This window comes from Squalius cephalus (genome assembly GCF_949319135.1).
Source record: "Squalius cephalus genome assembly, chromosome: 8".
Taxonomy (NCBI): Eukaryota; Metazoa; Chordata; class Actinopteri; order Cypriniformes; family Leuciscidae; genus Squalius; species Squalius cephalus.
In genome coordinates, this window is record NC_137129.1 from 44,786,220 (window position 1) to 44,798,664 (window position 12,445).

General features: G+C 37.6%; 1 protein-coding gene and 1 long non-coding RNA gene across 12 annotated transcripts in view; one reads left to right on the top strand and one right to left on the bottom strand.

Annotated features, from left to right (window-relative positions):
• Nucleotides 1–12,445, bottom strand: part of LOC307163783 — a 485,677-nt gene that overhangs the window by 368,540 nt on the left and 104,692 nt on the right. The gene's annotated exons all lie outside the window — the stretch shown is intronic.
• LOC307163672 (NLR family CARD domain-containing protein 3-like) overlaps nt 1–12,445 on the top strand; it is a 35,405-nt gene that overhangs the window by 8,614 nt on the left and 14,346 nt on the right. For 6 of the 11 annotated variants that reach the window (XM_079879820.1, XM_079879827.1, XM_079879826.1 and 3 more), the window contains one exon: nt 5,704–7,473. In XM_079879820.1, the coding sequence (XP_079735946.1) occupies nt 5,704–7,473 (1,770 nt within the window). The remainder of the gene's footprint in view (nt 1–5,703; nt 7,474–12,445) is intronic. The other 5 variants (XM_079879824.1, XM_079879828.1, XM_079879825.1 and 2 more) reach the window with 1 other exon arrangement.

The following is a 12,445-nucleotide window of genomic DNA, read 5'->3' on the forward strand; positions in this document are numbered from 1 at the left end:
TTGTGTAGGCTAGTCCACTGGTCGTGTAAATCAATTTACTCTAATTCTACTTTTTTGTTTAAAATGTTGCCTTTCTTTATGAAACTTACTGACATTCAAGTGTTAAGATTAAAAAAGGATGCATGAAGCTAATAACATGTTTTTAAATTTAAAGTACAGTTAAAGGTATTTTTCAAGTGCAAAAATAATAATGTTACATGTTAAGTGCAAAGTATAATGTTATGTTTACTTAAAGAAAACTTACAAGTACACTTGCAGTATAAACTACGAAACTAGTAGTTTACTGAGAGTAAACATCAGTGTGTACTTTCATAAACTAAAAAATGTACTACTTGTATTAAAACAGTAAACTACTAGTATACTTATAAGTTCACTTGTAGTACAGATGCATTACAAATGAGAAACCTAGTTGTGTACTTAGTTTACTACTCTTACAAATACTAAAAATACGAAAAGTGAGCCAATTTAGTCCCAAGCAGTATTGAAATAGTACACAATTTTACTACAAGTACACATTGATACTAGTATACTTACTACATAAAGTATACTTAAAAATATACTTGAAAATTACTTAAGTATACTTCATAAAATGAACATGAAGACATGCACTTATATGATGAAGAGATGCACTTTTATGATGAAGAGATGCACTTTTATAATGGACAGATGCACTTTTATGATGGATAGATGGACTTTTATGATGGAGAGATGGACTTTTATAATGGACAGATGCACTTTTATGATGGAGAGATGGACTTTTATAATGGACAGATGCACTTTTATGATGGATAGATGCACTTTTATGATGGAGAGATGGACTTTTATGATGGAGAGATGGACTTTTATGAAGGAGAGATGGACTTTTATGATGGAGAGATGGACTTTTATAATGGACAGATGCACTTTTATGATGGATAGATGCACTTTTATGATGGATAGATGCACTTTTATAATGGAGAGTAGACTTTTAGAATGGATAGATGGACTTTTATGATGAAGAGATGCACTTTTATAATGGAGAGATGGACTTTTATAATGGATAGATGCACTTTTATAATGGATAGATGGACTTTTATAATGGATAAATGCACTTGTATGATGGATAGATGCACTTTTATAATGGAGAGATGGACTTTTAGAATGGATAGATGGACTTTTATGATGGAGAGATGCACTTTTATAATGGATAGATTGACTTTTATGATGGAGAGATGGACTTTTATGATGGAGAGATGCACTTTTATAATGGATAAATGCACTTTTATGATGGATAGATGCACTTTTATAATGGAGAGATGGACTTTTAGAATGGATAGATGGACATTTATGATGGAGAGATGGACTTTTATGATGGAGAGATGCACTTTTATAATGGATAGATGGACTTTTATGATGGAGAGATGGACTTTTATGATGGAGAGATGGACTTTTATAATGGACAGATGCACTTTTATAATGGATAAATGCACTTTTATGATGGATAGATGCACTTTTATAAAGGAGAGATGGACTTTTAGAATGGATAGATGGACTTTTATGATGGAGAGATGGACTTTTATGATGGAGAGATGGACTTTTATAATGGACAGATGCACTTTTATGATGGATAGATGGACTTTTATAATGGATAGATGCACTTTTAGAATGGATAGACAATAACAGATTTTTACAGCGATTGATTCCAACAATCTTTTCACAAAACTGACAAAACCTTGTCAAAATCCATCAACGTTCAGTGCATGAACTACATTCTGACATTCTAACTGAAAGTGGGTGAATATCAAAATACATGATAGAAACATTTTGTTACACCAATTACAAGCGTTTTTATTACAACATTTGGCCCTGGACTAGGGTATTGTATTTGTCCATTCTATTGGCTCTATTCTATTTTGAAGACTTGTGCTGGCTGCACAAGTCTAATTTAAGGCTCTCACAAATAAATAGTATGGGTATATTATACATTTTCTGAGTCATCAGAGTGCCTTGAGTATTGAAGTTGTTGACTTTTGTGTCTGTGGTGTTCTTTCATGCCACAGGGATAAAATAAAGCATACAGTTTAGGCGGAAATTGTGAAAAAATGTGTGTTATTTCTGGTTTAAAGAAGTCATGTGACCTCTGTGTTTGTCAGACAGATTCAGTCCTGGGCTTAAATGAAAGCCTAAAAGGTCCCCTTTCCAGCGATACCAAGCACCATATTATAGAATATTGACAATATCCCTAGCATGAGCCTAAACCAGATATACACCAGATTTCAAAAACGGAATTTATCTTAGGGGGTTAGTAACTTCATGAGCTGAAAAAAGTGATTTCGCTACCACCCCTGCACTGCTATAGTGATTTTTCTAATACTAGGGGTGTATACCTTGCCAAATAACAATGATAGCATTTTTTCCCCTGATGATACCGATCAACCCCCCTGGCTCATGGACTACATGTCTTTCGGAATTTTGAGAGTAGCCTACAATTCTATTGAGGTTCTGAGCCTGCTGATCAACTATTAGTGAAATCATCACAGATCCATTGATTTTGGTTGGATTTTTATGATTTTTTCTGTGGAATGAGTATACTGTTTGGTGAAAAGAATGGCATATTGACTGATGTCATAACTTGGGGGAATAGTTGATTGCCAATGAAGTAAAGATGAAAATATTGGAAAAAAGTGAGAAAACGCCTAATTTTTTTGCATTAAATTGATGCAAAATCATGTAGAAATGTGTTTTAAGAGTTATTTTTTCAGTGGATGTTGTCAGCAAATGTGTTCTTTGTATCTGGAGTGCATTTATTGACAGCCTACCAAACCCACTGAGGATTTGAGGGAAAAAATCATTTTTCACATTTTTCTGATAAAAAATAAAGGGTGCATACACTAAAATGGCCACAATTTTTTTTCGCGATATTTCCGGCAGAGCAGACCCTCCAATTATTGGTTCTTAGGGTCAAAGTTAACAGAAAAAACACAAATAAAAAGTATAACAGACCATGTCAGGTTCAACCCATTTTTGAGACTTTGGCTCCCCGACTATAAACAAAGATAATGTACACAAGCAACAGCGTGTTTTAACATAGACACGAACAATAATCGAGGACAGAACTGAACGGGAGAATATACACAGAGGGTAAACGAGGGAACTACTGTAACTAGACACAGGTGGATGAAGGTTAACTAATCAGGGACTAACAAGAACAGATGCAGACGTACGGTTTGTCGCTCTTTAATGTGGCATGACAGATTATTTATCAGCTTTATCAACCCTTCCTTTAAACGGCAGCAAGAACCAATCATATCTTTATTGCTAGTTATAGCATGAAATAAACATGAATGAACCATGAACACAAGAATATACATTGAGAAAAATAAGTATTTGAACACCCTGCTATTTTGCAAGTTCACCCACTTAGAAATCATGGAGGGGTCTGAAATTGTCATCGTAGGTGCATGTCCACTGTGAGAGACATAATCTAAAAAAAAAAAATCCAGAAATCACAATGTATGATTTTTTAACTATTTATTTGTATGATACAGCTGCAAATAAGTATTTGAACACCTGAGAAAATCAATGTTAATATTTGGTACAGTAGCCTTTGTTTGCAATTACAGAGGTCAAACGTTTCCTGTAGTTTTTCACCAGGTTTGCACACACTGCAGGAGGGATTTTGGCCCACTCCTCCACACAGATCTTCTCTAGATCAGTCAGGTTTCTGGGCTGTCGCTGAGAAACACAGAGTTTGAGCTCCCTCCAAAGATTCTCTATTGGGTTTAGGTCTGGAGACTGGCTAGGCCACGCCAGAACCTTGATATGCTTCTTACAGAGCCACTCCTTGGTTATCCTGGCTGTGTGCTTCGGGTCATTGTCATGTTGGAAGACCCAGCCTCGACCCATCTTCAATGCTCTAACTGAGGGAAGGAGGTTGTTCCCCAAAATCTCGCAATACATGGCCCCGGTCATCCTCTCCTTAATACAGTGCAGTCGCCCTGTCCCATGTGCAGAAAAACACCCCCAAAGCATGATGCTACCACCCCCATTCTTCACAGTAGGGATGGTGTTCTTGGGATGGTACTCATCATTCTTCTTCCTCCAAACACGTTTAGTGGAATTATGACTCAAAAGTTCTATTTTGGTCTCATCTGACCACATGACTTTCTCCCATGACTCCTCTGGATCATCCAAATGGTCATTGGAAAACTTAAGACGGGCCTTGACATGTGCTGGTTTAAGCAGGGGAACCTTCCGTGCCATGCATGATTTCAAACCATGACGTCTTAGTGTATTACCAACAGTAACCTTGGAAACGGTGGTCCCAGCTCTTTTCAGGTCATTGACCAGCTCCTCCCGTGTAGTTCTGGGCTGATTTCTCACCTTTCTTAGGATCATTGAGACCCCACGAGGTGAGATCTTGCATGGAGCCCCAGTCCGAGGGAGATTGACAGTCATGTTTAGCTTCTTCCATTTTCTAATGATTGCTCCAACAGTGGACCTTTTTTCACCAAGCTGCTTGGCAATTTCCCCGTAGCCCTTTCCAGCCTTGTGGAGGTGTACAATTTTGTCTCTAGTGTCTTTGGACAGCTCTTTGGTCTTGGCCATGTTAGTAGTTGGATTCTTACTGATTGTATGGGGTGGACAGGTGTCTTTATGCAGCTAACGACCTCAAGCAGGTGCATCTAATTTAGGATAATAAATGCAGAGGAGGTGGACATTTTAAAGGCAGACTAACAGGTCTTTGAGGGTCAGAATTCTAGCTGATAGACAGGTGTTCAAATACTTATTTGCAGCTGTATCATACAAATAAATAGTTAAAAAGCCATATTGTGATTTCTGGATTTTTTTTTTTAGATTATGTCTCTCACAGTGGACATGCACCTACGATGACAATTTCAGACCCCTCCATGATTTCCAAGTGGGAGAACTTGCAAAATAGCAGGGTGTTCAAATACTTATTTTCCTCACTGTATGTTGAAATATACGGTACAACTTACTGACATGTGTTTCAACAATGGAGAGATAAAATAGCTTGTGGACCAAGTAACATTACATTTCACTCAGAAAAGTTATACAGTGGTCGTACAGTAGTTCATTAGTAAGCTAGAAAGAACACTAGAGAGTTATGATCTTAACCTGTTAGGGATGTAGTCATTATTTAATGTATATCTAAATCTGTGTCAGTTAGATTGTTAATTAAAATATGTTTCTATTAAAAAGAGTTAATTATTGTTACCATCAGTATTTCAAAGACTTCCAGAGCCTCTCAACTCTTTCAGGAAGTTCAGGAGCTGCAGGTTATAGAAGTTCATTAAACCGGCCTTCAGATTTTCAGATTAAATTGAATGTTGATTTATTGAATTCAATAATTTGGACATTGTTGCTAATTTTTACCTTTAATATTATAGTAATGATCCAAGTGAAGCAGGTCCACTGTATAGTTTACTGCATTAGATGAGAGGTTTTTTCCCTACAAAATGTTCATGTATCTCAGACATTTCCAGATTTATTTGAATTGAGAACAGAATCAAATAATGAAATTTATATCAATATCCAATTCCTAGAGGCTTGTGCAAACGGCCAAATTACAGTTTTACTGTTATATAGACCAACAGCACTGTTGCTTGTGATATTGTCTAATTATTTAATTAGAGAGTGTTGTTATTTTACTAAAACTTTTCTCTTTATGTTGTAATCTGTCAATCTTTCACTGGTCCAAAGCAGATTCAAATCAAATCTGCTGAAGAAGTTTCAGTGTCTGTATGAAGGAACAGCAAAGCAGGGAAACCCAACACTCCTGAATGAGATCTACACAGAGCTCTACATCACAGAGAGTGAAAGTGGAGAGATCAATAATGAGCATGAGGTGAGACAGATTGAGACACAATCCAGGAGAGCAGCAACAGAGGACACACCGATCAAATGCAGTGACATCTTTAGACCTTTACCTGGACAAGCCAAACCCATCAGAACTGTGCTGACAAAGGGAGTCGCTGGCATTGGGAAAACAGTCTCTGTGCAGAAGTTCATTGTGGACTGGGCTGAAGGGAAAGAGAATCAGGACGTCCAGCTCATATTTCCACTTCCTTTCAGAGAGCTCAACTTGATGAAGGACAAAACACTCACTCTTTCAGATCTTCTTCATGTCTTTTTCCCAGAAAGTAAAGAAATGGAAATATCCAGTGATGAATATAAAGTGTTGTTCATCTTTGATGGTCTGGATGAGTGTCGTCTGTCTCTGAACTTTAAGAGCGAAGTGAAACTGTGTGATATATCTGAATCAGCCTCAGTGGACGAGCTGCTGATGAACCTCATTGAGGGGAATCTGCTTCCCTCTGCTCTCATCTGGATCACCTCCAGACCAGCAGCAGCAGATCTCGTCCCCTCTGAGTGTGTCCATCGAGTGACAGAGGTACGAGGCTTCAATGAGCCACAGAAGGAGGAATACTTCAGGAAGAGAATCAGTGATCAGAGTCTGGCCAATACAATCATCACACACCTGAAGTCCTCGAGGAGCCTCCACATCATGTGCCACATCCCAGTGTTCTGCTGGATCTCAGCCACTGTTCTAGAGAAGATGTTGAGTGAAGCAGAGAGAGGAGAGATTCCCAAGACTCTCACTCAGATGTACACACACTTCCTGATCATTCAGACCAACATCAAACATGAGAAGGACTATGAGAAGAGAGTGAAAGATGAAGACATGATCCTCAAACTGGGGAAACTGGCTTTCCAGCAGCTTGTGAAAGGCAACCTGATCTTCTATGAGGAAGACCTGAGCGAGTGTGGCATTGATGTGACAGAAGCATCAGTGTACTCAGGATTGTGCACGCAGATCTTCAGAGAGGAGTTGGGCTTGTATCAGGGGAAAGTCTTCTGCTTTGTTCATCTGAGCATCCAGGAACATCTAGCAGCTCTATATGCACACATTTACTTTAAAAACGAGAACAGAAATGTGTTTGACAAAACCAAACAAAGTTTCTTTTCTAAAATCTTAAACCAGATGAAGTATCATTCAGTATCTGGTCTGCATCAGAGAGCTGTGGATGAGGCTTTACAGAGTAAGAATGGACATCTGGACCTTTTCCTGCGTTTCCTTCTGGGTCTCTCATTGGAGTCCAATCAGACTCTCTTAAGAGAACTACTGACACGGACTGGAAGCTGCTCCTACAACAAAGAGGAAACAGTTCAGAACATCAAACAGAAGATCAGGCAGAATCGCTCTCCAGAGAGATCCATCAATCTGTTCCACTGTCTGAATGAACTGGGTGATGATTCTCTGATGCAGGAGATCCAACATTATCTGAAATCTGGAGGAATAAAAAGAACCAAACTCTCCTCTTCACAGTGGTCAGCTCTGGTTTATGTGTTGCTGACATCAGAGCAGAAGATGGAGGTTTTTTATCTAAAAAAGTTTATTGGAGCCCAAAATACAGCAGATGAAGTTCTTCAGAAGCTGATACCTGTGGTTAAAGAATCCAGATCAGTTCAGTAAGTCACTCTGACAACAATCATTACACTGAGAAAACAGGATCATATTTATGAGTTTAGCATGTGCTTTCGTACCAAAGCAATACTGTAAAATGAGAAATTCATATACATCTTAGGTAACCCTTTACAATAACAGTACATGAATAATCATGTACTAATCCCTGAATTAATAGTTATTTCTACATGAACTCATGATTAGCAAAGATATGAACTAATCATGAACCAATGTAGAGCTATAAAGAGTAATAGAGAGTCATAAGGATTCACACATGAATAACAGAAGCCTTAACTGTTAGTACATGTTTTATAATTAATTAAGGGTGTCACGATTCTCCAAATCCTCGATTCGATTACATTTTCGATTCTAAAGTCACGGTTCGATTCGATTCTCGATTTGTTTGATTGTAAAAAAATTGCATCGCAATTAGGGGTGGGAATCTCTAGGCACCTCACGATTCGATTCGATTCCGATTCGGAGGGTAACGATTATCGATTATTAACGATTTTTTTTATTTTTTTTTATTAAACTTACTTGGTACTTTTAAAGCAAAGTATTTATGATGACCCATAACAAACTTACTTCCAATACTTCCTATATTAATTTTATTAATAAAACAAATGGAAGTGATTTGGCAAGTCAACTGTAAGGTTACATTTGCCAGCATATGTCCCAACATTGCTGAGAACCAACAGGAAAATAAATGTGTGCCTGTACTAGCAGCGTACTTGTAGTAAATTATTACAAACTTCAGCATATTCTGAATCTTTAGCATTTAATAATAGACTTCTAACCAACATCCTCTTGTTATTTCCAATGAGCAATATAATCCTTCAGACAAAAAACATTTTGTTGTAGCAAAATCACAAACAGTTTTCGTTAAAAAATATAGAATGATGTACCAGCAGCTCTCATACAAATATAATGCTGGACTTACGCATATTCTGAATAATTAGTAACATACAAAGCCACTCTTATACACAACTAAATAATAAAGAGTTATGACTTGAAATGTGTGCTGTATACCACAATCAAAAACAGCTTATACAAAAAAAAGTGAATGAACATCTGCAGAGAGCACAGTCAAAATGTAACTTTTTGTGACTGACATTGCACATATTGCAATATAACGTACGTATAACAGATCGGTTTACACAGTGTACTGATGTGAAAACTAAACAATACAGAAAGCAGCTCTCATACAAAAATACTAAATAGGTAACAATGAATTTGCCAATTTTACATACGTTAGCTTTTAACGAAGAGGGTGCCGTTCGAATTTGCGCTCAGCCATCATGCGTCTGTTATGTATGTACGCGACTCTGTTATATGTGCGCGCCACGGACTGTCCGCGCACTGCACGTCCGCCTAGAGTTCCGCCTTTTGCGTTCCGTCAATATTACGTTATTATAAAAAATATATATATTTTGTTTTTAGAAAATCGATTTTTTTGACATTTGTGAATCCATTCAGAATCGTCCACATCCGCATCGCGATGCATCGAAGAATCGATTTTTTTCCCCCACCCCTAATCGCAATTGCATGTTACCAGGGCCTGAAGTTAACTTTTTTGACCACCAGCCACTGTGACAGGTGGATTTAAAAATCCACCCGCCACAGTGACTTTTTACCAGCCAGTTTTTTTTTTTTTTTTGGCCTCATAAAAGGTGAAAAAAAGGAATTGCACAAACATTTGTTCTTTGACTTGTAAGAATACACATTTAAGTGCTATCAAGTTATTAACGAGGTCCATACAAGTATTAACTCTTAGAATACAGATCTAGACCTAGTGCAGCTCGTATGTAAACGAATCACACGCGGCTGTGTTGATCGCTGGGCAGCTGTTAGTTACAGCATTCAGGGACCGTTAAGCAGAACTAAATTAATATTGTTATTACTGGTAAAGTTACAGGGTAGGCTACCGGACATTTTCTCACCGGTCCCAACTCCCAACATCTGTGCAAATGTTATTGTACTGTAGCCTATGTCAGCGTTGCATTATCTCATCTCATCTCACCAACAGTTTAATACTTTACTCACACATTCAAACGTAGTCAGAGAAGGGCCTCATCTTTCTCTCTCCGATCACACTCAAACTGCGCTGCTTTCACAGATGCTCCAGTAATGTGCCGCCACATTTTTAGCTAAAATCCAACGAAATGGCTGACTTGGTTTAAATGTCAAAGAACAACAGTTGCAAAAAAAAACAAAAAAAAAACGCAAAGACCCGGCCCCTTTAGTTATTGTTGCTATGTCCGACAAGCTACACCGCGCGCGCTCACGCCAAACCATGATCTCACGCAATGAAAAACACATCGCGCAGCAGAGACACACAACACGCTGACAGACAAGACAGTCCACAGGTTACTTTTGATATTAAACAAAGTCTCAACGTTAAAATTTGGTCATTTTTAAAGAAATTTAGACAATACCGTTTTGTGGCTCTGTAATGTGTCTTGACAGATCGCTGTGGTGCCTCAGTTAAAGCTGCTCGTGAACTGATCATCTCTTCCTTCTAGTTAATTTATTATAGCATCAAATAAACATGAATGAACATAAGAAGGAATGTAGTTTTAACTGCGGAAAGATGTCATTAGCCTAGGTCTACTACTCTACACTCCGTTTTTTCAAGTTCAAATCATCCAACGTTGAACTCTCCTGACTGCTGTGTCGGACAAAAAAAGGCGGATTCGGCGGATTATGATTGGCCAGATCGCCGTCAATCAAACTCCCCGCGAAGGGTCGATTCTCATTGGCTACCTGCCAATGTGGCAGGTAGATTGACAGTGTTACCCGCCAATTGCAGAATTCACCCGCATTTGGCGTGTGGTCGGGTGTTAATTTCAGGCCCTGCATGTTACAATGTTTACATGGTACAATTAAGCTACACTTTTTTATTATTTCAGTTCAATTCAATTATTGTGATTTGATTTAATATTGACTCATTTGGATAAATATTAGGTAGGCTACACAAGATAGGCTTAATTTGTCTAAAAAAAAAATAAAAAAAAAAATCACCTAATGCTGTAAACATACAGAGCTGTATGTAAGCCTATCAGAGCTGTACAAAAGGTAGTAGGCTACTATCAGCTGGTAGTAGGCTATTATTTAAGGTTAAAAATAATTAAATATAATGCGTTTTTTTATTATAATAACAACTTTATTTAATGATATAAGTAAAAAATATAATATGTAATATAGAACACATATTTAGCAAAATACTCTCTATAGCTATTTTTTTCTTGCTTACTACGTGCTATAGCCTATATTATGGTCATTAAATGGCTTTCCTGAGGTAAATGTGACATAATTGTTCTCCAGCTGTTTTATTGACCTCTTCACGCTGATGAAAAACACTGATTGATCGATATTATGTATGAGGAATATACATTTCGGTAAGTTGTACTGTATCTTTCAACATTGTTCGTGTTTTTCTTTACTATTAGCTAGAGATCGATCATCGCATCTTCACGTGCGCTAGGGATCTGTCACGTAACATTTACTAGCGCCAAAACGGTATTTATTGTTTGAATTTCGTAATAAAATTGACAGAATCTGAGAGCTGAGATTTTTTTATATCATAAAGTAACCTGCTCTAGTCTGTCGGTCTCCGTGTCCTCTTTGCTTCGCGATTTTTCTCTGCGTGAGAGCGTGTGAAAAGTGTCAATTGCGTGTGTCTCACGGTGAATGCGTGAGAGTTGGCAGCACTTCAACACGTGTGTTTTTTTTTCTTTCGCTTGGCAAGCCGAGCTGACGTGACATGGGGGCGTGACAGCATCGACGATTCCATTTTTTTATTCGATAATCGAGATTGAGCATTAATTTCGATCGATTTCGATTTAAAATCGAAATCGTGACACCCTTATAATTAATGCATTAATTGGGGTGTGACGGTTGGTATATAACCGTGAGACCGACGGTTATAGTTGAACACCGTCATTAGATCTCTATAACCGCCAAAACCGTGTTATTAAAATATTTTTTACAAAAAAAATTTATCATAGAGGATGTTTAAATACTAATTAAAAACAATTGTTAACAGTCTGTTTCATTAATGGTCAACGTCATTTCCAACTGTATTTGATTTTTTGCCAAGTAGCCTACCAACGCCAGTTTTGTTTTGTAAATCGTCAGACATGATTTTTACCACTTCATTAAGTTTTTCTTTGTAGAAAGCCTTCCTTTATTTCATTTCGTTTTGTACAAATTGTATCTTAATTTTAATAAATGTTTCATCAACCAATTGCATGTATTTAAAAAATAAAAAGCAAATATAGCAGACAATATATTAACCGTGACATTGAGGCGCAAACGCGCCGCGTTCACTTGCATTGCATTGTTAAAATCCTTTCTTTAAAGCGTATTTCGTTTTGTACAAATTGTATCTTAATTTTAATAAATGTTTTATCAACCAATTGCATGTATTTAATAAATAAAAAACAAATATAGCAGACAACATAATAACTGGCGCCGGTGCACCGCTTTCACTTGCATTGTGAACTAGAGCGCATCTCATCATAAATGAATGAAACTCACCGTAGGCCTATGCGTCATAGGCTACATTAGCATTAAATATCTTTTCTGCATCCTTTCTAGAACAGACAAGGGCTTTCTTGCGGCTCACATCAGCAGAGCATTGCATCGTCCATAGACCGCAAAACAATCACACGATCGGGTGCGTCTTTGAAATTTGGTCAAAAAACGTTGGTGCGGATGATGAGTGCGGTTGCGGATGAAATAATACCCCGTCCGCGTATCTCTATCGATAACATTGAACACTACACAAATATTATTATTATTTTTTAATTTAGGCAATCAAGTAGCTAATCAGTGTCTGCTCATTTATTCAAACTAAGTTGTCCTATAACAGACGAACGTCGCAACCCGCGGCGGCGGTTATGTTACAAACCGTCACATTTGACTCACTTCATAACCGTCATCACCAATTCTGAAACCGGCACACCCCTAGCATTA